Raw genomic sequence first — 26,966 nt, 5'->3', positions numbered from 1 at the left:
TCTTCCAGTCTTTGGTTCCTAAGCACATTTGTGATGCAGCTAGTTGTCCAGTGACCTGGAATGAGAGAGCCTATTCATTTCTGACAAACAGCCTTCAGATAGTAATGTCTTTTCATTACTAAAATGAGCAAAATAATGGCAGAGATATGAAAGGCTTGCATCTTGTCACCAATTCCCTTGAACCATATGATTCTGCATGCATAAAAGCATCGTAATCTGTGTGTGTGTGCGTGGGTACACGCAGACATGTGCGTGAGAATGCTCAGAAAAGCCTGTAAGACTTCTACCAGAGCAAAGGTAGCTGGCTTTTTAAGCAGAGTACTGATTATTGATCATAAAAGGTAGCTTCTCAAATACAAAGAAGTTGGTGGAATGGGGTTTCTTTACCCAACATACACAGATATGCTTTTTGTTTGTTTATTATACTTCACTGGTTTCTGTACATCCTATATAAGCAAAATTAATTTTAATGTGTTTTCTGTATTTGAAAGCCAAGATGAAAAGAGAAGCAATAAATTTTGTTTATTAGAAACAAAACTCAGTCGTTTCCCTTTTGCCTAAATCGTGCAAGCAGATGCTTTTACTACTACAAGTGGGTTTTTTTCAGAATTAGTTCTAAAGGAAATAAAGAAACCCCTTAAGATGTTCTTAACACTAGCATTATTCTCGAAGTCAACTATGCTTGCATACTTTTTTGTGAATTTTTATAAAGTTATTATTTGAAGTTGTTAATTTATTCCTCTTTTTCTGCACAAAACTGTGTGCTTGTGCTGCCATTTATATGAACAAAATTTCTGGTTAAAATCTTGAAGCCTGTCTTTGAGACTGGTGGGAAAATAAAGAAATGACTACACAAGGAGTGGACCTCTTTCCTACAGATTCAAAAGTTGTTGATTATGTTTTCCAATCCTATGAATATTACAGTTAACACTTTTGAGGGCTACTATGGTTCTACCTCTGTCGCAACCTTATTCGTTTTTTTCTTTTTTTAATCTATTCTGATAAGAGCATTTGTGCAGATTCTAAAAAAACAATCTGGTCTTAATATTTTCATCTGTAAAACAATCCAGGCCATTCATAAGGATACATGCAGATAAAATAGTCATAACATCAGGAAGGGATTAACCATGTACAAAGATTAGGCTAATAAAGGAATAATTAGGATTAGGGGCCAATCCTGCAATAGGATCATACATATGAATTTGTCATATGTTTTGCTGTTATGTATTGCTTAACAGTAACTCAAAGTACAACAGCTCTGTCAGTGCTCCTGGAGTAGTTGTACTGTTCTCCCTGTCCTCCTTTTCTCAAGCCCTTGGTACCATTTATGACTAAATTATTAAAATAGCTTGGATCAAACAGAGAACCATTAATTCCTGTTTCAGCAGCGCCGAACACAAAGATGAAGTGTGAAACTCAGATGAAAAAAGAAAAGCTGTCTACGCCCCTGTTAGTATCTATTTAGCACGGACAGACGTCTTTTTCAGTTGATCTGTGTCTGAGCTTGCTTAAAACAATGGGCAGCATTTCTGAGATTGTTTCTCTTTCATGCCCCTTCTTAAGCAGCTTTAAAGTTTTGGGTTCCTTCTGTCATGAGGTTGGTTCTTGCTAGGGGGCTTCGTTCTGAGCTGGAAGGAGTTGTTCATTCTTGTCCTTCTTGGAAGGTTTTTATCAAAAACTGACTACATCATCTTAGTATTTTAACTTTATGCTTTAAAATAGTAAGACATCTTATTGCAACTCTGACTTCAAAATAGAATGTGGGGGGAAAAAAGCCATATACTGAACACAGCAAAGATTGTAGATGGTAATGTCCCATTTAGTCATCAATGTCAGTCTGCTTGCCTCCAACAGTGAAGGTCCCATCATATATTTCTGTCTGGGCCATTTTTTATCTCAATGACCTGGTTCATTCTTTCTCAGAGCCAAACTGCTGATTCAGAAGCCCTGGGTGCAGTGCACAAGCACGTGTGCCACAGCAGCAGCAGTGACCAGCATCCACAACTCTGCTGAGGGAGTGACAGAGCAGGACTGTGATCCTGGAGAGGCTTCACGAGCCTGGAGGAGGTGAGAAAGCTCTGAGACTGTCATGACTCCAAATAGACTGTGTTATCTTAAGGAGTGATCCTGAATTATGTGTCACTCAAGTAAGAATGAATTCTCAGTATCAACTTGAATTAGTAAAAATACATTTGAAATTACATATGGAAATCTAAACTTCTTTGTAAATAGAGTAAACCACAGTACACTGAGAAAAAAAAAGGTAATTTTCTTGAGATCCAAGTGACGGCAAAAGAAGTGGCTTTTCAGAAAACACAGTTTTCAGAAAACAGTGACCACTGTGAATCAAAAGTAAGCACTAATCAATGTCAACACAATACATTGGGACTTGTTGCATCACTGTCATGAAAGATTTGTCACCCGTGGATGGTGTATAGCCAGTTTATTCAAGTTGCTAATAGTATAATGCAGCTCCTATGGAGTTTGCCTTGTATTTTTTCTCCTATTGTTTATCTGCATTAAGATACACTGCTTTTACTGAAAGAGCTACACTATATATAGATTGTGGATTCCTGATAGTTTTTTTCTGTTTAAACTTTGTCGCAGAAGCTGTGAGACCTAAGGTGCACCCGGTAAGGACCAACTCTTCAGAACTGGAAAAAAAGGAATAATTTTTGCAGTAGTTGTTTTATTTCCAGAGCACAAACCTCAAGATTATTTGGGCCAATAAATCTGGGATGCAAATAGAAAGTCAGATGGAAAACATTACAGTGATTGTTCTCAGGCATTAAAGAAAATAACCCAGATCTTCTATTTCAAAAAATTACATCTGCAGCTTACTCTGTTTTCATGCTTTTCAAAACATCTGAGATGTCAGTTGTTTAGGAAGCAGATTCTGACGTATGCTGTGCTCTTTTTAATGCTCTTTTTCATTGTATGTTGCATGTGGTATATTTTAAAGCTATATTTCAGTGGTGTTGGGTGGATCAATATTTATTTATATTGAGATAAAGCTCTGTTGAGTAATTAATGTGAACCAATTTCTCTTCAGCTATTGAAGATCCACACTTAGTTTTCATTAAGTGCAGAATTTACCTTTTGCATCAGGGTGAGAAATCAGACAGGAGAAGATGGATTTCAATAGTTCCTGGATATCTATATTTATATATATCTAGGAGCTATATAATAGCTCAAGATATATATTGATACTGCAGATACCCAAATGTTTAGGAGTTTCTCACTCTGCATTAAAGAAAGGACCATATGTTGTGGCCCATGCATTTCCCTTTGTCATCTCTCCATTCAATTTGATGTGTCAATGGGATGAATGTAATTGTTAAATACAAGCTGGGGAGGGGAAAAAGTGCTTATGGGCAAATTTTGCTCTTAGGAACTGCATTAGTGTGGTTTGGTACTGGGCAAATTTCTGATATTTGCAAACCAGTTATCATGCAGGAAGAAAATGATCAGTAGATTTATGGTTATGAAGAAGTAATTGTTTACTCCTCCGATTTCTCAAATCCTATAAAAAATTAATTTGATTGAAATGAGCAAATTCCTAATGTGAAAGCTGTTATTTATTAGTTTGGGAATAGTTGTGTGGGGAAAAAAGGGAGTTTTTCCATGGGATGTATGCAAAGATTTGAGATTTTTTTTTTCAATGTTGTATATTTTGGCAAGAAACTCGGTCATAAGTATATGCATACCTGGGGTGGATAGCTTTTAGAAAGTCTTTATTCCTATGTATTACTACTTTTTTTTTTTCCTACTCCCAGAAATACTTCTCCTGATTCTTGCACCCAGAATTGAAATCTACCACTAAAATCAACAGAAAAGAAATGATAAAATTTTTTCTTATGGTTAACAAGCAAGGTCAAACAAGACTGTCCAGGTATTATGAGCATGTAGAAATTAATAAACGAACAGTGCTGGAAGCTGAAGTAATCAAAAACTGTCTCTCTCGTTCAAAGGATGAGGTAGGTTTTGTAGGTTTTATTTTATCCACATCTCACACCTTTCCTATTGATAATTCTGAAACCTATCAGTGTCTATCACAGGTCATTATCTCATTTGTACCCACAATATAAAAGATTGAGTTTCTAGATTGTGGGTTCAGTCAGTTGAACTGTTATTCTGTATTGAATAAATATATTTTTCTGAGGCTTTCAGAGATTTTGGAGTCGTGTGTATCACTATCATGAAGATTCCACTTCTTTGTTTGAAGAAGCTCAGAAGTCATGACAAACTCATTTTTATTAGTGTTATTGCTGGTTTTACTGAGATATTACAGTTTTTCCTGGAGGTAGAGAGCAGAGTACTGATAGCTCCTAGTTTAGACTTAGGGGAGAGGATCCCAGATTATGAAAACATTCTCTAAAGCACAGGAGAGTTTGGAAACACAAATTTTTAGGCCTCTGTATTAGACTTCTTTATTCTAAAGAAGTGTTTACATGTTCTGCAAGAAAGTCAGAAAACATAGAAGTTGAAAAATGTTTTGGATGAAAGTTGAGATTTTCATTGCTCTCTTTAATTAAATCAGTGGTTCTTTAAGAAAAGCACCAAACTTTGGCACATTGACTTGAATTAGAGAAGAAGTATGGGACTTGGACAGTGAATGAAGTTTATTGGTTTCATTTCTGAAGTCAGCTTCTTTGCTTTTCCTTAATGTTGTGTGTTCTTGCACAGCACTCCTCACATACTTCATTCTAGGAAACCTCAATCAAAATAGCAGTTCTTACAAGCCCCTTAGTTGGCAGCTCTGATAGTGGCTAAAGCAAGGAACGTGTTCGTGCTGCTCCTGCCGGGGCATTTCCGAGCGCAGGAGGAGCTGCCGGCGCGGCCGCTGCCATTTCGGGCACCGAGCGAAACAGCACGGAGAGAAAAGGCGGCGGCTCCTCCAGCGGCGGGAAACGGCGCCATCTCCTGGCTCCCTCCCGCTGGGAAACATGGTCATTCCCCGCTGGGTCTGGAAGTCTGGTATTTTTAATTTTTACATTAAAATATCGATACTTTTTTAAATAGGAAAATTACCTTTAGGTCTCTTTTTGAAAGGGCTTGCAAATGAAAATTGTGAGAAAGTACTGGATGCCTTTATAACACCAAACAAGTCACTTCAGTTCTGCATGTTTCAGTTTCTCCATTTAAAAAGTGGTGGCATGTTTTCTGTCAGCAGATGAAAAGTGTGGTGTAACAGTTACCGTGCTAAATTTATTTCAAGTTAAAATCTTGGCAAATCCATGTTCACTGTGGGCCTTATGAACCTGAAAGCTCAGGTCCTTCGAGCAATGTGCTTTAAACTGTTGTATGCTTAAATGGCAGCTGCTGTATTTGACTGATTTTGCTTCTGCCTAGTGCTCTTTTGTTGAGTATAAGGACTTCAAGCTGGTGTACCGACAGTATGCAGCCCTTTTCATAGTTGTTGGCATTGACCAGACAGAGGTAAGAAATTATACAATCTCTTGCAATTAACATTTATAGTGATTATCACAGCCTAGAACTCAAGTCTTCATCCAGTATGGAATTTTTCAATTGCAATTAGAGAATTTCAGAGTCAATGTAAAAAAATCTCTCTTTTTAATGTTCTAAAGAAAAAGTTCCTGTACTGTGAGATATAAAGATGTCAATTTATTTTACTTTTCAGAAAGGGAAATTTAAAAAAAAGGTATCTGAAACCTGACAAGTACTGCTATTTCATATGTTCAGGTTGCACCTGGGAGTCTTAGTGTTTGCACTGATGACTCAAAAATTAATTCAGAAATTCTCAGAAATTAATTCAGCACTTACTGTTGCAGACCTTAACAGGGTGGTGTGGAAGGTAGCTGCTGCCTACCACAGTATCTTCAAGTCAGGGTTATCATGGCAGGCAATTTGGGACAAATTATTTTGGCTTTGCTACAGAAATTGCCCAGCAGAGGCTGGCTCTGTGCTGCAGCTGGCTGGTGTGACTTCAGCATGGGTAAGCTTAACCCAGTTAGCAGTGTGTGTCCATGGAGCTGAGTTGGGAGGGGGTGGGACAGCAGCCAGTGGGAGAATCCATTGGCTGTTCAGAGCTGCTCTGTGTGGGCAGCCCAGAGCTCCTGCCCTGAGCGCTGCCCAGGGGTGCCCAGCTCTCAGCACCTCAGCTGGCTGACTACATGGCCTGAGCTTGCTCTATTGCCTAATGGCTTTTCATTCACCACAAACTGAATTAACACAAAGAATACTAGTGCATTTTGTAGATGTTGATTTAATATTCAGTTGGTTTTAATTTCAGAATGAGATGGCAGTATATGAACTAATTCATAATTTTGTGGAAGTTTTGGACAAATACTTCAGCAGAGTGGTGAGTGAGACACTGAATCTGTTACAAAACATTTTTTCTCTTTCAAAACTTGGTGGAAGTGTAATTTCAGAGAATAAATCAAAGGAGAAAAATATTTAATATTTTAGAATTTTGATAAATATTATCACTGTAGGGAAAGGCAGTATGAGCTGATTTTTCAGAGAAGTATACATGGGTTATAAATTATAATGATTTTTCATTATAATTATAGTTATATAAATTATTATGATTTTTCAGAGAAGTATACATTTTCAGAAAGTATACATGGGTTATAAATTATCGGACAAGGAATACCAGAAATATTTCTGTTAGAAAAGGGTTTATGGGTTTTATGGGGTTTCTTTGGGTCATATACTCTTAAATTAGCCATGGGCATTTTATAAGTTTTAAAGAAATAAAGTGAGTATACTTTGCAGTTCTTATGCACTTTATAGCATTATATTCCCCAAATGAACTTCATTCATTATTAAGATGGTGTAAGCAGGGAGCTGACATCACTCTCACTGAACAAGATCAGAGGAATGGAGCAAAAGAAACCTCAAAAACCAGTCTGTACTTGTACTTCCCATATTGTTGTCAGGCAACAGTGGATATCTGATAAAACAACTATTATAGAGATAGTAATTTTGTTAAGGATTCAACATCAGACATGGCTCCATTTAAAATGACACTCTTCCTTTTGGTGGTGAGATTTTTTTGCTTGCTTGTTTTACAAAGTTTGAAAATGCAGCATTGTCATTCTGGTTGGAACATTTTCTATTTAATATAGGGTTTGTAATGATCTTGTTACAAAAAAAATTGACTGGAATCATACTTGGCACAGTTTCAGTTATCCTCTGCTGAAATGTGTTGGATATCCCTCTCAGACAAGAGGACTGGATAGTTTCCTCTGTAGTCCATGTACTTGAGGGTACTACACTGGTAACTGTACATACAAAATATCAGTATGCAGCTTCTATAACTTCTTTCCCAGTTCTAGTACTGTAGCAGCATGGCAGAGCTCCCTCTGTGAATTCAAGGACGTGCTTGACAAAGTCATCTGCTCCCTTCACTCTTTAGATGCTTTAGGCTGTTATCTCAACCGATGTTGCCCCAGCCATGGAAACTGCTGGCACTAAGTATATCACTCTCTGACTGCACTGAGCTCAGAATTTCTCTTAAATTGCTGACTGTAGTCCCAGCCTAAGCAGTGATAACTAGGAATGGGATTAGATCTCAGCAGCACAGGAATGCATAATAAAATTTAGTCTTATTTGTCTGATTGAGTTAATAGTTGCCAACCACCTCTCAAATGTTATCAATTAAAGCAGAGCAAAAATAGATGTAGTTCTTATACATATAAATGTAGTATATATATAATCCTTTGACCACACATATAACCCAACCACTGATAGCTGCTAGAAATGTGCTGAGTTCACCATACCAGAGGGGTATTTTTTTTTATTTTCCATAGCATTTTGGGTTTGACACAGAGGAACCTAAAAGGGGGGTGCTAAAAGAAATCTCATGCCATTTGATGGTTCTGGTTTTAATATCATATAACACAATAAATGGCAGAGCACAAAGACAAGGGCTGTAATTCTAGCTGGGGCTTCTGGCAGTAACCACAGAGCAAGAAAGTATAAATCTGTACTTTTACAAATTACTGTTTAGGATTTGCAGAATTTTAGCAGAATCCCAAATTATGATGATGGCAATGGAGACAGAACTCTGGGAAAGGAGAGAACGTGTCCCACTCTAGAAGGACATTTTGTCATCTATTATTTTTAGACTTGAGAGCTTTAAACATTCTCATGTACTCTATTTTTATCTAATGGAGTTTTCAGAGCTTGAATTCAGATATGAGAACAAACATTAATGGAATTAGGGGGAAAGCTTTCAAAGTGGCTTGTGAGATGTAATTCTGAGTCCCCTTCACTTTTATATGGCTACCCAAGAAAATTTCTGCATACTGGTCAGAATTTCAATGTCTCCAACTACGTTTTACTGCTGAGAAAACTTAAACTGATCAGGCCCTTAAAATGCAATTTCTGTGATGCATTAAAAACTTCTAATTGAAGAATGGCAGAGTTCTTCAGCAGAGGCCTGTAGACTAGAACTAGTCCAGTTTAGATCATCTTTAGACCACAGAAGTAGTAGCAATTTTACCAGTAAAACCTTACCAGCTTTACTCTGCCTTAAAACCCGGTTTATACCATGAATGAAAACCACATTGTCAAACTCAATTCTCTCAGTAGCAGGTAAAGATTCCCTCTTTTAGAGTCTGGGGAATCTCCACCCAACTCAGCAAGATCTTAAGTGCTAAGACTGTGATTAATTCTTTCTAAGTTTAGCTATTTCACTGAGGCACCTAAGTTAGAAATTTGGTCATCCTAAGCTCCCTTTACTGGCAGGGGAGACCCATGAGTATCTCGAGAAAGTGAGTCATGCCTCAAGTGTGCCGAGTCAACTGGAGAAGGTCCCCATCTCTGCTGCTGACTGCACAGAGACCATGAGGGCTTCTAACTCAGACATTTTGGTTAAGTGAGTAATACTGCTTGGGGTGAATCCAAAAATAAAAGGGAAATGATGACTATATGAAGAATTGTGTTGCTGGGGCTGGAGAATACTTAGAAGTGCTAAGGGTCCAAAGCTTGGAGTTGCCTTGCCTTTCCTAATATATGCAGCCACTTCCACAGCCATGGGAATATAGTGTCTAGATTTTGCTGTTGAAATGATCGGCAGCAACCACTTTAACTGTGTAAACTTGGCATTAACGTCCTGGTTTTGCAGAAGGAGGAAGAGAGAATATAGGGCTGGAACTGCCATGATTAGAGCTGCTGGTTTTCCACCCACTCACTCAGATGGCAGTGCCTATATTCAGATTGTTACTTGTAGGTGACCTCAGTGAGTTTTTTCAAGTAAAACGTTAGCTTTGATTACAGAGACAGATAACACATGTAAAGCAAAGCAGTGATGCAGGAAAGAGCTTGTCATTGTCCAGTCCAGAACAGAAATCTGAATCACTATAAAATTTTCTGTCGTTGTTTTGAAGACTTTCTTTATCCTTTGAAGGGATATATTATGTTTAATGATTATGAAATGAGATCATCTGAGATAAGAGATCAATATGTAACCAATGGCTGTCTATCTCTTTTCCTTGCAGAGTGAATTAGATGTATCCTTTTCAGTATCAGAAATCCATTTGTTATCACTTTTTGGTGTATGTTCCAGTTCATACTGTCTTCATAGCACTGACTGTCACTCAAGTCAATGCAGATGTTCACCAATTTTGCATTTGGAGTAAGTAGCACCATTTTGGCACCTTTCTTAAAGCATAGGTGATGTTCACCTATTTAAATCCTCCATCATTAAAATAAGCCTGGTTCCATTTAAAGTAAGACACAGAGAGCTTGCTTTGAGAGAGCTAAATACATGAAAAGTTAAATTCATGGGGAACTTTGAGGCTTCAGTAGTTTAAGGTTTCACTTTGAGTAACAATAAAATAGATATTGAAATTACTGTAACAACTGAATGTCACAGCTGTGTCTTGGGCCAAATAGCAGCACTATTTGTAAGATTATGTTTGCAGTTTGATCTTACTTCATGAAAGCAAGAAGTGAGTTTTACTGTCTGTATGTTTGGAAGGAGGGAAAAACGTGGGAGGAGAATATTTAGGAAACCAGGTGATAACTTCTTTTTCCACTCCTACCCTTACAGTGCTGTATTTTCATGCTCATGTTTTGCAGGGTATTAATTAAAATATGATTTAAAACTCACCCAAATACAAATACTAAAATACAGTCCTGAACAATTAAACACAAATAGCAAGTAAATAAAACACAATACTGGAAAAATTATATCAGGAGAATGTAACACAGTCTTCATTCTCAGTTCTTCCAATTGCACTGTGTTGACTCTACTCCAGCAGTTCTTATGCTTATATTTGTTGTTGGTTAAATGCAGATCTGCTGGTAGAAAGAGTTTCAGTTACACACCTGAAATACAGTTGCTGTCTTGCAATTAAGTACTGTCAAGTTATTTAGTTTATTTATGAATTACCATTTATGAAGAACATAGAAAAAGTCTGTAATTTTTCTTGTTCTTACTTCTTTACTGAAAAAGGAAAAAACAAAACAAAAAACAATAGGAAAGATTTACTTTTGAAAATATTTTAAAGCTTGCTACATGCTGTAACTCTGCCTCATTTGCTGACTATATATACACACACACACATACATATATATATGTGTATGTATGTATGTTTGTACATACATTCACACATATTAGCCACATTTCTTTCCTGAAATTTAGAAAATGCTATGGTGTTAGTAAAACCCCCTTAAATTCACTGATGCTATGAAAGAACAATAATGATATTCCAGTGTGAAGGGACACTTAAGGTGTGTGAGCGATTGTAGAAATACAATTTTTGTATTCATTTAGTTCTAATCCTGAACTATGTGTTCATGTATATGAGCTTTGCCAAATTAGAGACTGATCTGAACCTATTTAGTAATTACATGTTAAAAGAATCCCCTGTGTTTCCATATAGTGTACTTTGATTATGCAGTTGCCTGATTATCTGAGTCATTTGGTACACTGACTATTCGGAATTCTGCTGCCTCTGCTCAGCAATTTCCTACCAACAGCTCTACACTTTTGAGCTACTCCCAGTAGCCCATTTAATAGCTGAAAAATGCTGCTGCATATCATGGAATGGTTTGGGCTGCAAGAGACTTGAAATGTCATCTAGTTCCAACCCCTTTGCCATGGGAAGGGACACTTTCCATTAGACCAAGTTGCTCAGTGTTCCATCCACCCTGGGTCTTGAACACCTCCAGGGATAAGACATCTACAACTTCTCTAGGAAACCTGGGCTAGTCCCTCACCACCTTCACAGTAAAGATTTTTCTCTTAATATCTAATCTACATCTGCTCTCTTTCAGCTTGGAGCCATTTCCCCTTTGTCCTGTCATTACATGCCCTGGTAAAACATCCCTCTCCAGCTTTCTTGTAAGGCTCCTCTTCAGATACTGGAATGCCCCAATTAAGTCACTCCTAAGTCTCCTTTCTAGGCTGAATAGTCCCAGTTCTCTCAGTCTTTCCTCATAGGAGACATGTTCCACCCTTCTAATCATCTTGGTGGCCCTCCTCTGAGTCACTGCAGCAGCTCCCTGTCCCTCCTGTGCTGGCCCCCAGAGCTGATGCAGCCCTGCAGGGGCTCTCAGCAGAGCAGAGCAGAGGGGCAGAATCCCCTCCCTGGCCCTGCTGCCCACGCTGCTCTGGATGCAGCCCAGGGCACGTTTGGCTCTCTGGGCTGGCAGTGCCCATGGTGCCTCATGTGCAGCCTCTCAGGCAGCAGCACCCCCAAGTGCCTCTTGGGCAGGGCTGCTCTGGGACTGCTCATCCCCAGCCTGTGCTGAGACTGGGGCTTGCCCCAACCCAGGAGCAGCACCAGCACCTGGTCTTGTTAAACCTCAGGAGGTTCCCATGGGCCCCCTCCTGGAGCTTGTCCAGATCCCTCTGGATGGCACCCTGTCCTTAGTCTGCACTGTTTGGAGAAGTTGTTGTATTATATGCCAACACTAATGTTGGAAATGGGTGCAATACCATGTCTCAATGATTCCTGCAGAAATTGATCTACATGGGTCTCATCTGCATGATGATCTGAATATAAATATTTAGAAAATAGGCGTGTGTATTTCTAACTTACTTGGTCATAGTGGAAAAATACTGGAAAAGCTCGTGTCTGATACATCTCTCCTTAACACGTATGACATATGCACAAAGTATGTAGCTTTAGCATTCAGAAGTGCACTTTTTTGATATCCATTTCAGGAACAACTTTACAATAAAACATTTTACTTCTATATATGTACAAAATAATTCTCCCACTTAGGAAGAGCTTAATTCTTAAGTTGAAAAGCTACCTAAAATAGTCCAAATGAGACACCTTCCCTTATTAAATGTAAAGCAGAGGTGTAACTAAGATGAAGTGGATTGTTCAGGACTGTATTTATTTTTGACAACAGCTTGAATAGCTGACCCGGAAGAACAATCTGGGCAAGTGCCTTTAGCTATTATTGCAGTGCAAGAAATAAACCATCAACCTGCCTTTCATAATGTGAAAGAAAATGTCCTCACCTGTGATTAAACCATTGCCTTTGCCAAATGGTCTCACACTAACTCTTGTGCTCAGTGCAGTTTGCTTGGATGCAAAATATCTGCTGGAGAAGGTGTCCTCTGAGGTCTGCAACAGTGAACACCAAGTACTATTTACAGAGTCTTTGTTTACAGAGTATCTTGCAGGAGACTCATAATGTCCTGACTCCCTGCTATTATTTTTGTGTACAGATCCATAGGAAGTTTATTTTAAATGTGATAGTGACTATTTTATATTGCCAGTAGTGTTTACTAACATGAAAAAATAGCAGGAAATTACATGAAGTCAAAACCCATTTAAAATAGACCATAATTACTAAGGCTATTCAGCCATGCACAGAGAAAAGCCCAGTTAAATCCAAAGGCTGAGCCTATCACACAGTTGAGATGTCCCTGGAGCCCACACCAAGCCTGCAGCATGTGCACTGGTTCTTGCAGCTCCCAGACACAGTGCATTACCCCACTACTCCTGGCAATGCAGCTCCAGCAGGGGCAGAACTCCACCTTTCATTTAGGTCCACACCTGAATTCATCCAGGGCATCCACACTATAGCTCATGTCGTGGTCTGTCTGGAGCCAGATGTCAGGAAGGGTGCCTTGGGCACAAGGCAGGGACTGGGGCAGATCTGAATCCTTCCCAACAAGATTTACACATCATGTTGGTGTGTGTGACATAGGCAGGTATGATGCTAAACAATGCATGAACAATTGCACAGTTCTCTCCTGTATTCTGCAAAAATGAACACAGATTACCTATTGGCTAAGTACTTGAGAACAGCCAGCTTTTTATAGAAGCTTTCATGTGTGAATTGTCAACCACTTAGCCATTTTATGATGTCTCTTTTCATTTTGAGAGTCAGTTGCACACTTACAAGTACCTAGGCTGGAATAACATTGGATTGTTTTTAAAATACCAGTAAGCAGTGTTGTTGGGCCAGCTGAATGAACAAGAACTGAAATTGTCCTTGGGGTGTTATGCCCTAATGTGTTAATAGCACTGGATAAGCCTCACTTTGTCTATAAAATAAGTGGGCAGGGTTTTCTGAAGCACTAATACTCCAGCTTGGGTGGGGTAGGAACTACTTTCTTGCTATGATGACGACAAAAGAGACCATAAAAACACGTGTTAGGACAGCAGCTTTATAAGGAACAAAACACTGGTAAGTATGACAGTTTCTAAAATTACTAAAGATAACTTTTCTATTGCCTGAACTGGTGAAAGCAGTTGAAGACATTATTAACTTCTAGAGAAACATATACTTATGCTCCCCTTGTGGGAAGGGAGGGGGTGACAGAGTGCTCTAGGACTAAGAATCTGAAGAATGTTGTTTTGATCCAAAAAAGCCATTACATTCTATTGCAACTAGCTGCTGCTGCTCCTTCTAGGATAGATAAGAAGCTTTGATACAGGGAACACTTCATGTGAATCAACTATTCTTCAGTTCCCTGTGGGATAACACTGAGAATACAGTGCATTTAAGGAGTGTGAAAATTGAATGATGAATTCATTCTCTGAATTTATAAGGATGCACATCAGTTTGCACTGTAACATAAGTGGGTAAAATGGAAACCTGTAAGACTAGCTTAAAATTAGCTTAGTTGTTCTAGAATTTAACAGAATTGAAGGCACTTTTGTCTCCTGTTTAATATCAGTCTACTCATTTGAGGAAGAAATAGTCAAGAAAGCATTTAATGGGTTTCAGTGCCTTAAACATGCCTCCCATTAGAAAGGCTAAAAGTTATTGAAGGTGAACATTGGCAAAGATAAGTCAGAATGTGTGAGTCTAAACTAAATAAAGAAGCAACTCCAACTAATCTCTAGTTGAAGATGAATGTACATTATGGAAATCAAGGGTTTGTAGTGCTGTATATTCAGTAGTAAACCATCTGCCCCATGTGTACCTGTACTGTTATCTAGAAAGCTTTGTTTGTGCTCCTGGGTGTGCTCAGTGATCACAAGGTGCACTTCATCATCCCTTAAGTGTGGACACACCCCTCAATTACTTGTCTGGAAAACCCTGAGGTCTCTTAAAATGCCTCCATAGGAAGAAGTTATTTATTACATGCAAGTCCCAACTGTGCCTTTTCACCTTCTTTCGTTCCCCTCTTCCCTGCTCAGCTGTCAATGTACACAATACTTGTGTCACAGGTACTTCGTCTTAGTATGCATTTGCCATAAAAGGGATAATAGAAAGTACCATTAATGTCTTTGAGAAGGGAAGCTCTAAGTTACCAAAAGCCAGTGTAACATTTAAAATGCCAATTGTGTAGGTACCATTTACTTCTACTGCTTGGTATGCAGTTTGCTGCAGCATTGCCAGAAACTGGGAAGCCAAAGCCAGGGGGGACTCACCTTGGCCCAGGCTGGCATGTAGAGATTAACATGTTTTCCTCTGCATTCTTGTTTTAAAAAGTCCTGTTCTCCTCTGCCTGGATCTAGTGAAAGTCCCTTAGTGCTCCTTTTGTGGGCAGCCAGGATTCTTACTGGAAGCAGCACCTTAAATGACAGCTCTGGGTGGAGCACATGGCAGTGCAAACACCAAATACAGCTTTTTCCTGTTGACAGCTGCTCAAACTGGTTTGCTTGGCTGCTTTCAGTTGGGTGTGGATTATGACTTCAGGGCTTTAAACCCTGAAATTTGGGGTCACTTGCCAAACAAGTTAACAGGTGGGGAGGATGAGCCTTGCTAAGGATCAAATACATGTCCCTCCCTGGGCAGGGCATTCAGACATGAATGGCTGAGCTGTGTTGGGCAAGATGTAACCATAAAGCATAGGTGAAACTCACAGGAAGGGGAAAAGACAGAGTTGCTCCCTGTGCAATTCAACTGCTTGCCAAGAACACTGTGGTGAAGGGACGTGGAATGTTAGTTTGAGGGTAAAGGTTAAATGCTTTGGGACCTTCCAAAATCAAGTTGATAGATCTTTCCAGAATGGTTTTAGTATCCACATTCAAACTGCAGATGAAATTACTATTTCTGGAATGATGACTGTGAGACTACCATATTAGAGATGGACAGAAGTCATGCCACTTTTCTGCAATGGAGTAAGCCCATTTGGAAATAACCTGGAAAGGCCTGCAGGGAAATGTCATCTCATTGAACCACTTTGGGTCTGAGTGAACCAGCTCCAAGATTCTTTGCATGGGTACAGTTTTCCTTTTACATGGTATTGGCTCTTCTGGAAATACAGCAGGGGAAATGTCATTTAAAATGTGATTTAAATGTTTTCATAAATGGGATAATGCAGAAAAATAAGATGGGGGTGGCAGGTTGCTGCATCGTCACTGATCTTGGTTGATTAAGTTGTTTGGGTTTTAGATTTTTGGAAGTGTTAGAGGAAGAGGAATGTCTGGGCTCTGCCATGGGAACTGGGGCAGTGTGAATCAGTGGTAAAGTGTAAAAATTAAAAGCCAGGAGGAGTTGGCTTTCTCACTAACAGAAACTGAATGGAATGTTATCTAATTTCCTTAACAGATCCTGTAGCCCAGTGCAGAGCAGTGCCAGAGGTCAACTAAGCAGCAAAACAGCTGTCTTTCTAAAAATTCTCACATTACTGTAATAAAGAAATCCTAATTTCTCAGATTAAAATATTTCTGTAAAGGCTGATTTACTCAGTAAGTTTATCACAGCAAGAAATTTGGCTTCAATCTTTAAACTGCCAAGCCAAGTAAAGCTACCACCTGTCTTTGGTGCCACAGAAATCGTGACTGTTTGAAGTTGTAAGGACAGCACTGCTCCTCAGTACCAAAAGACACGATTTTTAGAAACAATGCAGGCCTATGGTCAGATTCAGGAAGAAGTCTGCTATTTAAAAAATTATTTAGAATTAAATTAGGTAGTTAAGTTTAGGTCAGCAAATTGGAAGCTGATGAACCATGGCCATCCCCAAGACCCTGCTGACAGCTGTAGTTCCTCACCTAACAGTAATTAGTAGAAAAGTTATCTGGGGACATGAATTGTGCTACTACACATAGACATGCTGTGCTCTTGGTCAGCAGAGCACTTGCTGCTGGAGCAGTGCTGCAATTGCTTCCCCTTCTGCACAAACACACCAAGTAGTAGCACCAAGTTCAGCCCAGAGCATTCACAGCAAGGAGGAACAAAAACTCAGATAGCTGGCTCCTGAGCTGTTGGCATTTGCGGTTCAGTACTCACACTGCTCCAGCTCTTTGGCAGAGCAGTACGGCTGACTGCCAAAGTCTGAGCCACTGGCAGCCAGGAGACAGAGCAGTCTTCTTCAATGCCTGAGTTGTGTTCAAAAAATAAGATTGATATTTACCATAGAGAGCAGAGGAAATTCTTGATGATTTCAAAAACATGATTCTTGCTACTCCACTGATTAGCAGGGAAAACCACTAACATAAATAGAAACACTAGAACAAAACCAGGCTGTCTTTTTGAGTTCAATTCACAGTGTCATAAGTAGCAGAATGGGAGAGAAGACACTCAAGAGACTCTTCAAAGGAGGGGGAAGTATTGAGAGATGTATTTAGCAGTTACCGTACAAAGTCTTGCTAGCTCCACTGCAGCAGTCCTCAGTACGTGGGCAAGGTTTAGAAGGTACAAAATGAAGGCAATGCAGAGCTGTTGTGCTCAGCATAGAACACATGTAAAGAGCAGCAACAGGTGGAGAGCAAGGCAGATAAAGGGTTATTCATGCTCTGTGTGTGTATGTCAGTGAGGCATAACAGATGCAGCCAGCAGGCTGCTTTGCTGTGCCCATTTCCATTTCAGGTTCTGGTGATAAATGGCAACATCCCAATATTTTTTTCACAGCATAACCCTTGGCAGTTATTCAGTGGATGTGCTGGACACTCATGTGTCATGACTGCCCACCACTTCATACCCCTGGAAGGCCTGTCATCTTTTTTTTTTGACACAGATGCTGTTAGATAAAGTTAGGGAAAGGCAGATGAGCTTATGGACCAATGTGCTTATTTATTTACTTTTCCTCTTCTTTATGAGATTTACTGCTAGATCAATGAGTCAACTTTATGAATCGGCATACTCCTATTAAGCTATGTCCAAGCAGATCAAACACTGTTAGTTATTCAGGGCAAGGAAATTTTGAGAATCTAGTGCTTAAGAACTTGCTAATTACCGTCCTTGGAGGAATGTAGAATGTTTGCATCTTCACATAGAAGGTTGTGACCCCTTGATAACATTTCATATCTAGACAATACGTGTCAGGCAGACAGTAAAATTAACCACCTACATCTAAGTGTAAGTTGACCTGGTTTTTGCCACTATGTATTAGTGCTATATTCCAGGACAGGATACTGCTGGGGCTTCAGCTTCTCTGATTCTGACCACTCTGTGATCAGAAAAAAGCATCAGTTGAACTGTTTCCTTAGCTTTATTAAAATAATGCTAAATAAACTAGAATAAATTAAGAAATACTGATTTTTGTTAATTTTCATTGAAGACTTAGGAGCCTGAGATTTTTTTCTGAATCATCTTCACGTTGTTCAAAATGCACTTAACTTGACATGTTTCCAGATCATGTTCAATTTGGACAGAGTGCACATCATTTTGGATGAAATGGTGCTAAATGGTTGCATTGTGGAAACAAACCGGAACAGAATTCTCGCCCCTCTGTTTGTGCTTGACAAAGTGGCAGAAGGCTAGGAAGATACAAGAGTGACTCAGTTTTACAAAAGATGGCAAAATCATCAAGAATGTGCCCACAGCAGTTTTCTGCTGTTGGAAGACTGACTCATGCAACATTGAAATTAACTGGAAAATATTTTCCATTTCTTCTATACTCTGTGTACCCTATGGGAAAGATACAGCTAAACACGTGGATGCATTGAGATGCAGCTTCACTGATCCAGCAGAAATCTTCCTAGAATGGTCAGTAATTATAAAACATTTTGAGGACGAAAAAATGGCAACTTACCATGACTGACTAGGTATCCCTTTGAATTATGTAGTATCATGCCAGACCTAGAAGACAAAATACATAGAAATACAAACTCACACTGAGTTTCAGTCCTTTCCTTAATCACCAACTTGATTTATTTTCATACAAATTTACTGTTAATAATAGTTCTGTGACTTTTATGCCTACTTTTGGACTATATCCATCCTTCATCAAAAAGCTGGTTTCCCTCCCTTTGCCATTCAAGTCATGGACACAAAAAGAAAAGTACAGATGTATTAAGTATTTCTGCATACTCTGCAAGTTGTAACTTATTTAGCACTTAAATATTATAATACTAATAAAAGATAATTAAAATCAGAAGTTTAATGCTCTTTTGTCATGTTGGCTTCATAAATTACACAAAATCTTGTCCATTTTGGCACACCAGTGTACTTTTTTTTTCCTCTTGTATATGCTATCTGTGCATCAAGATTAAAACTCTTACAGAAGATGAGTAATAAAAGACATGTAAGTTCTCAGGACCGGGTAGGTACAGAATGAAGTCTCCCTTCTTGAGCAGGAAGCTGCAGCCAGGCTCAGTTGCATTCCCAGGCATCCAGCATGCTGATTCACACTGCACACTACTCTGTCAGTCGGGGACAGTTGGCAATCTCAGCTTACTTCCACACTTACCTTTGTAGAACTGTTATCTGCCTCCTTCTTCTTAACCTCCAGCCCAACCCTACATACAGCCTGGTACAGAACAAGCACATTCTGTGTGAAAGCACACACTGGTCACATAAACACCACTCAGAAACCAGGGTCTAAGGAGCAAAGAGTGTTGTGTCTGAGAATAATCCACAGGGCTTTCACACAGCAACATGTTTATCACAACATGACGTTGGGACTGGAGCAGAGTTGCATGAACCTGGACACAGGTGTTTGTCTGAAGCACGTCAGGCACAGGAGTGGGCAGGATGGTGGATATTCTCCTCCAATTCTGCATTAGGGAAAATCTAAACAACAATGCTCCAAAGTCCTACAAACAATGCCATGAAAAGAAATCTGGCACCAGCCTGATGTGTATGTGCAAGGCAGAATCTTTTGGCAAGCCCCTCTCAGCAGTGGCCTGAGAAGAAGTTGTTACCAAAGACAACAAAGCAAAACTTATTACATAGATTCAACCACAGTAGATTTTTTTTTTTTTGGTATCAACTACTTGAAAATCTTTAAAACCATATCTTGCTTTATCTTACTGTAAGCTACTCTTCTTCCAAAAAACATCACATGCTAATACCAAGAAAGCCAGTCCAGCTCAAGTAAAGCTGAATCAGCTGTATCATCTGACCCAGATTTTACTCCATTGCAATAAAGAGCTATAGTCTCAAATCACATGGGCTCACTGAAGAGCACCAAAACCTGCCACATGCAGGTGATCACTGCCAGATAACTCTTAAGAATTTCCACTTACTCTGAAAAGATTTGAACACAGAGATGAATTTGTGAGATCAGTAGTTCTCTTATGTAGTTCTTTGAGACCTTTAACAAAGCATGGCACATTGTTCAGAACGTGTCCGGAGATTTAGGAAGTACTAATGAAGTATTCAGAAGAGACATTTTTATATGTTGCAAACATTTTAATGATTACTTTTGAGCTTACACATTGGGTGCTTTTCTTTTAAACTTCAAACTGCAACAAGTTAAATAAATGTTTATAATATACAAAGAAAATACAACCGAAAGTAAAACTTGCTTTAAGTGTGCCTTGCACTAGGAACCAGTGTTTTTTATTAGCTTTATTGTTGAGCTGCACAAACACACTTAAGGATTTGATCTTTATAGCAGGGCATTTGAGAAATCAAAATATATTCCCACTTGAAAGAAAAAGAAGAAAAAAAATGGTTGTGCATGATTATACGCAAAAACCCACTAAAATACTCCAATAGTGCAGGCACCATTAAAAAAGAAAAGGCTGGAGATGCCCATTAAGTCTAAATTTTAAAGGAAGCAAGTTTCTGACCAGTTAGCTTAAAGCCAGCAAAACAGGGATCAGTGATGGCAACCGTAGTGTACAGGGTATTAAAAGACAAACTTTACACAATACACTGTTAGAAATTTGTATCAGTGAACACTGAAAATCTGATGATCTGTTCTTTGGAACAGTCAAACAGAAACACCTTAATTTCCAGTTGTGCAAGCCCTTGAAGCATCACACAGTGTTCTGTGCCAATTTCTTGCTGGCTGTGTAGTTACAAGGATTTATTTTGTCATTAGCAGCTAACAAACATTCCACATTTTCCTAAAGCCTCACAGGTGAAAAAAGGCAAGTCTCGTCAGAGCACAGCGTGGAGATCGTATTTTTGCACACAAACACAAGAGGCTTCGCTAGGATCAAAAACACTTCCATGTCGCGGGCTGCGCTCAGCGGCTCAGTTGAGATGGAAGCCTTTCTCCATGGTAGCAGCTAGCAGACGCTCCCTCATAATCTCCTCGGAAGAATACTCAGGCAACTTCAGGTAATGCACACATGTATTCACAGATGGGTAACTTGCATCTGTAGCATCAACCTGAGGACAAAAAAGAATTTTACAGAAGTTGTTGACAGCACTCAGTATGGAAGTTAAAAGCAGTAAAGTCCTCTAAGTCATGGCACTTGCTGCGTACCTAACACCAGTTGTCAAGAAACAATAGCATCAGCAAAGCTACAGGCCAATTTATAAATATACTTGCTTTACATGTACATTAATACTTTGATATTTAAATATATTAATTATACGTGAAAAATATATATATGGTATCAGAGAGCAGACCTGAAACAAGAGGCTAGTACTAAAACTGTAGCCTACTGCCATAAATTGAATAACCAAAATAAAACCCATCACTGTTAATCAGAAAGCCCTGCAGTGCCAGCCAAAGCAGCTCCAAGGGTGAGAGCCGTACCTTGCGCACAACAGTGAGCCGGGGGTGGAGGTTTGCCAGCCCCCCGGGTGGGAGCGTCGAACAACCCGTGGTGAACTGCAGGAAAGCCTTCCTCTCATCTGAGGACATTCCACACAAGACTCTCACAAATCGAAGGAATCCAGGGCTGAAAATAAAGTAAAGCAATTAATTCTGATAGCACTAGAAGAGAGCGTGGGGAGTTTTAAAATTTCTCTTAACTTGACACAGTAGAGTTAAAATCTTTAGTCATGTTTAAGCAGACATGGTAAGATTCTAGGGCCTGTAGAGTATTAAGAATAAAACATCCTTAAATAAAAAAAAAATAGTCTTTAATCTCCTTGCAGTGTCTTTAATCTCCTTAGACAAAAAACTATAGGTACATACTTATCTTGGGGTGTTATTTGGGTATCTTGCTTTTGAATGCATATTACTGGGTAGAGAAGTAGAGCTCAAACATTTCAGCAGGCTTATTTTAACACAGCTCCAGAAGTGATTTTTATGTTATTGCTACCAAACGTGACAAGCAGTGAAACCCAAACCAAAAAACATCAAGACCACCTTCTGATAACCAACCACCAGTAAGTATATTTGTCCCCTACATCGTACACTTTCTTTTTTTAACTACACCTCAAGAGAAAGGAATAAGAAATATGGGCAAAGTAACAAATGTGCATGGTCATAAAAAAATTATAACTACTCTCAAATATGAGAATAAAAACTCTAAAATCTAATTTTAGTAATCTGCATTAGCTGCCATTATGTTTTCATTAGTTACTTGTCTTTGAATAATTTTTTAATCTTGTCTCATCATAAAACTACCAAGTACTTTCTAACCTATCTGTTGTAACACATTGTTTCATGCAATTTTAGACAATCCCCTGCTCTTCAGTAACCACCGCTTGCATCTAATTTGGCAACTTCATCTAATGAACCTCCTGGGCATTCTATCACTTAACACCTTCCTTTAGTTACTATTTTAAAATCACTCAGAATAAAAGTACCTATCTCTTGTATATCCCAGTTTGGGTTCGGTGTAATTGATGATATCCTCAGCTGCCCAAGAAGGTGATTGATTTCCACACAGAATCATCTGAACCTCTTCATGGCTGAAGGAACTCAGCTTCTCCATTGGAAAGACTCTATTGAAGCCATCTTTAATTTACACAAGACACAGTCATAAACATGAGTCCAAATAATGTTTATTTTATAATCTCAGCATATAAATTGTATTTTAGTCAAACCAGAATCAATCAATAGTTTCTTAATTAAGGGAAGTGGAACATCTTCACAATTAAAACCAGCATAACTAATGCAAAGGTATTCTGAAATTAGTATCTTACCTATTGCATTCTTAAGTAAAAAGTTTATTTTTGAAAGCCATTCTATGCCACCACTTTAAACCAGCATCCCCTAAACACCCATTATTCCACCTAACCTCATATACATTGTTATATTTACAATTACCTCTGAAGGCCTCCATTTGTTTCTGTATACCAGTATGCATGCAGAAGTCAAACATGAGATCTACATACTCCTCTGCATTATCCATTGTTACAGTCTGCAAAGACAGTAGATAGATACTCTAAGAATTCACTGTTCATTAAAGTTATTATTGAGACCATAAAAATTGAACTGCTGGTTAAATTGTAAAGGTAGGTTCTTTTCTTACCTCATCTTCACCACCTGGTTTGAGATCCACAGCCGTAAACCCATATACTTTGGACGAAGGGCAAAACTGAAAATTTAAACTTCAAAATACAAAGTAGTTAATAACTGAAAACAAGTCTGCTACTGCTTTTGTAAATACACCAGATTTACAACCTGTCACAGCCAAAAGCACCTCACTGGATTTCAAACTATTGTGAGCAGATCACTTTGAACCACTGTTCATGTATATACAAAAGTACAGAACTAAAAACAGTAATGGACTGCACAGATAATATGTGTTTCAAACATATGGTATGCAAACACATTCTTACTCTCTATTTACTTGGATTTGATACCCACTGAAAATTTCATAAATTGAAATGTTAGAGCTATCAGCTTTTTTAGAGCTATCAGCTTCAAAACTACTCAAATAATTTAATTTAGTTCATAAATTCAGAAAAACTATTTCCATTAAATTCCAGCAATAACAATTACAGAGCCATTTGAACTATAAGGCATTTAGGCTCTTCAACAGTGCTACTTGCCTTCTCTCTATAACAAGCCAGGCTAAATTCCACAAGCTCTTTGAGGATATAATTAGAGATTAGTGATCTCTATTAGACATCACTGACAGAAGGGCTACAAAGATGGGGAAGGGTCTAGAGAGGAAGGCACACAAGTGGCTGAGGTCACTTGGTCTATTCAGCCTGGAGAAGAGGAGACTGAGGAGAGACCTCACTGCAGTTACAGGGAAGAGGAGGGGCAGGCACTGAGCTCTTCTCTGTGGTGACAGTGACAGGACATGAGGGAATGGCCTCATGGGTCAGGGGAGGGTTAGGTTGGGTATTAGAAAAATGTTCTTCCCCCAGAGGATGGATGGCCACTGGAACAGGCTCCTCAGGGAAGGGATCACAGCATCAGCCTGGGGGAGTTCAGAAAGTGTTTGGACAATGCTCTCAGGCACAGGGTGTGACTCTTGGGCATGGTGCTGTGCAGGTTGATCTTTGGGGGTTCCTTCCAGCTCAGGACAGTCTATGATTCCAAAGCCTTAAGTAATTACTGAATTCTGACACTACACAATTTTTGTGGCACAATATGATTATAATACAATGGTAGAAAAACTATTGTTTCAAAGGAAGTATTTAAAACTAAGGAGGATGACATCCTGACATGGGTTTACACAGATATGAGTACTTCGTCTTTTACAGTAAGTCAACGCATGCTCTGTTTAACATGGATTTATACACTGTACTAGGAACACAATCTGAGATGTCAATCTGTCCTCTTTAAAAGCTCTTCAAAACACTTGATAAATTTCAAGTTATCAGAGCAAAGAAATTACTGAATCACCCTTTTTTTAAAGCTGTAATTTTACAAGCAGTTGTTTTTACAAGTATTTATGTCTCCAGAGTCATACATCATTGCAACATAGCCACATTTAAGATTAGGAAACTGAGCAAGTGAGAAGAAAAAATCCTCAAACCAAAGAAAAAGAATATGGCTGCATCTGTATGGATTCCCCCTTGCAATGATGCTATTTAAAAACTAAGCTTTATTACTAATTCATTTGTAATTATGTGTTGGCCTCTTTCTCTAACACAAGATTATTTGCCTACATATAAATAAATATGAAAACTTACCCCAAGTCCTCTATGCTAAGAGGAGGCCCTGAACCTGACGGATTCTTCAGCATTAATTCCTGTAGTTTGGTGTTCTTTTCATCTTCTGACAGATTTTTGTTGCTTAGAATTTGACGTCTTTTAATTGCAAGGTCCTTAATTTCTTTTAGAAACCTAGCTCTATGTGGGTTTACTAATTCAAAGTCTTCCCATGTCAAAATTCCATTAAACCAGGCAGGAGGCTTAGGTTTTGGTGGATCAAGAATAAATTCTGATTTGGAGTCTTCTTCCAGACTTCCTACTGACAAGGAATCATGTCCTTCTTCTGTGGAAGCCTCTGACTGACTTTCAGTACAGTGCAAGTCTCTGTCACCCCGCGATTCATATATCAACTTGCTCATGTTACTTTTAATGTCCCCCATACACATGAGTTTAAAAAAAGGCTTAGAAATGGGTAAATCCACAAGTCTATTGTCCTGAATGCATTTAGCCAAGAAAATTCCAAGGAAATGAAAGAGTTTGGTTATTCTTTCAAGTTCATCACTATCTTGTGGGAATGGTGCTGTAAACAGTCCACATGATCTCTGTACATAGTAGCCAGGTGGTTTCAGTCCACCACCGATATCAACCTGATTTAAGAGAGAGACAAAAAAAGCAAACATGATTAAAGGTGGATTTTATTAGACATCTGCACTAACTTCTTATACCCTACTGCTCTGTTAAAAAGGGAAGAATTAAAAAAACAAGCTGCAGACCAGTGATCATTCTTGACCATGATTACTAGCTGCTGTATGAACATGTGTTCTTCCTACCTGATGTCTAGCTCACTTTCCATTTTTTTTACACAAGTACTCAGTTTAAAATACAAATTAAAATGTACCTGTCGGGACTCATCATCTGGAAAATCATCATCACAAAGCCAAGCTCCCAAATCTGTCCTCTGAAATTCTGCTGCCACCAATGCATAAAATTCCAAGGTAGGACCCAGGCCTGTTCCTTCCTCCCCTAAAAACTCAACCTAGAAAAACATAAGGAAAGTTAATAGTAAACGAAAATCTTAGTGAAATGTTCTGCGTTGGTAATGGAGCAGGATATTCAATATCCTGTCCAGTACATTAGAAACAGCTATCTAACCTCGCTCTGCTAGGCAGATATGCTTTACCTCTAGAACAGATTTTCTGTCTGCATGAATCTGCATGACATTTTCTGCCCACTCCATCAAGGATTCACCTCGCGGAACTTTCACTCTTTCATGTTTGAGGCGTCCAACTCTGAATTCCCCTGGATCATCCCGGCGCACTGTGCTCGTGGTCCTTGTCCGCTCCACAGTGGCTTCACGTCTGTTCTGCAGCCATACAATTGCTCTGGGGAAAAACCAAACACCAGCTCTTTAAAACTTCCATGTCTTCCATGCATGAAAACTTGAAAGTAGTCACCAATAAAAAGTGACTTGTTTAAGTACTAATTGCCTCCTAATTTCTTTTAGGTATAAACCAAACTAAACTGTTTATCAGCCAGAAACGCTCCAAAATATGGGCTGCTGCATATTTTATGAAGTCAGAAAACAAAATAATTTCTAAGTGCCAGATTCTGATGATGGCACCAATGAAAACATACAATTCTTGATCTGAATTCCTGTAGTTTTTACACTACAGTGGAAAGAACAAAAGGTAGAATTTACTGTTGAGCTTTTAATCACAGATGCTCAAAACTGTTATAGACACATATGACACCTTTCATTATATACTGTAAGGCAGTTGCACATCACCCCCTTGATACTGACCAAGTTTTGCAGTTATTTACTTAACACACTCCTTAGAGCAACACATAACACAAAATTCAAGGGCAATCATAGACAAATTGACCCATATCAGTGAAGAATAGCTACATTTAATAACAGTACTCACACAAAGTCAAATTTCCAAATTTTTGTATGTATTATTATTTATGCAGCAATAAACTACCTTCAAAGCTACCATCTGTTGATTGTTTTGAAAACATAGCCAAATGTAATGACAGACACAGAGAGCATACACAGAGTTCATACAGAATAGCTGAGTTTCAAGAACTACTTCAGTATCTTAAGAGCTTAAGAAAGCTCTTTACTTATGAAGTAACTAACATGCATTCTTTCCTGAGGCATATCTTAAAAATGCAGCTTCTCTAAAAAGAACCTTCTTACAAAACAAAAAAGACCGCAACACATGAACCATCTTTCTGCAGAAGTTAAAATTTTTACACAATAAAAAGATTTAAACTGATGTCTTGCAAGTTAATACCTTTTCTTCTCTTCCTTTTTCTTTCTTTCTAAATACCTCATTTTACATTCCTCATAATGCACCTCTACTGCATGTAAGACAAAACTGTCATTCTGGCAACTCTCTCTACCCTCTGATTTGGAAAATCAAGTGTAGCAACAGCCAAGAAAA

General features: G+C 38.8%; 2 protein-coding genes across 24 annotated transcripts in view; one reads left to right on the top strand and one right to left on the bottom strand.

The window, feature by feature from the left end:
- The window catches only part of AP4S1 (adaptor related protein complex 4 subunit sigma 1), a 99,781-nt gene that overhangs the window by 4,116 nt on the left and 68,699 nt on the right, over positions 1–26,966 (top strand). For 3 of the 10 annotated variants that reach the window (XM_074542745.1, XM_074542742.1, XM_074542744.1), the window contains exons 2-8: positions 1,924–2,067; positions 2,608–2,633; positions 3,777–3,977; positions 5,353–5,439; positions 6,254–6,322; positions 9,468–9,604; positions 17,968–20,714. In XM_074542745.1, the coding sequence (XP_074398846.1) occupies positions 3,840–3,977; positions 5,353–5,439; positions 6,254–6,322; positions 9,468–9,604; positions 17,968–18,019 (483 nt within the window). In that variant the 5' untranslated portion in view covers positions 1,924–2,067; positions 2,608–2,633; positions 3,777–3,839 and the 3' untranslated portion in view covers positions 18,020–20,714. Of the gene's footprint in view, positions 1–1,923; positions 2,068–2,607; positions 2,634–3,776; positions 3,978–5,352; positions 5,440–6,253; positions 6,323–9,376; positions 9,605–17,967; positions 20,715–26,966 lie in introns of those variants that run through there. The other 7 variants (XM_074542746.1, XM_005479862.4, XM_074542747.1 and 4 more) reach the window with 7 other exon arrangements.
- HECTD1 (HECT domain E3 ubiquitin protein ligase 1) overlaps positions 18,014–26,966 on the bottom strand; it is a 61,336-nt gene continuing 52,383 nt past the window's right edge. For all 14 annotated transcript variants that reach the window (XM_074542715.1, XM_074542721.1, XM_074542723.1 and 11 more), the window contains 8 exons: positions 25,700–25,901; positions 25,418–25,555; positions 24,559–25,166; positions 22,941–23,019; positions 22,736–22,829; positions 22,273–22,423; positions 21,272–21,416; positions 18,014–20,898 (listed from right to left, as the gene is read on the bottom strand). In XM_074542715.1, the coding sequence (XP_074398816.1) occupies positions 20,761–20,898; positions 21,272–21,416; positions 22,273–22,423; positions 22,736–22,829; positions 22,941–23,019; positions 24,559–25,166; positions 25,418–25,555; positions 25,700–25,901 (1,555 nt within the window). In that variant the 3' untranslated portion in view covers positions 18,014–20,760. The remainder of the gene's footprint in view (positions 20,899–21,271; positions 21,417–22,272; positions 22,424–22,735; positions 22,830–22,940; positions 23,020–24,558; positions 25,167–25,417; positions 25,556–25,699; positions 25,902–26,966) is intronic.

Source organism: Zonotrichia albicollis, chromosome 6 (assembly GCF_047830755.1).
Source record: "Zonotrichia albicollis isolate bZonAlb1 chromosome 6, bZonAlb1.hap1, whole genome shotgun sequence".
NCBI lineage: Eukaryota > Metazoa > Chordata > Aves > Passeriformes > Passerellidae > Zonotrichia > Zonotrichia albicollis.
Note: the sequence above shows the minus strand (reverse complement) of the source record. Positions and strands in the feature narration are given on the sequence as shown.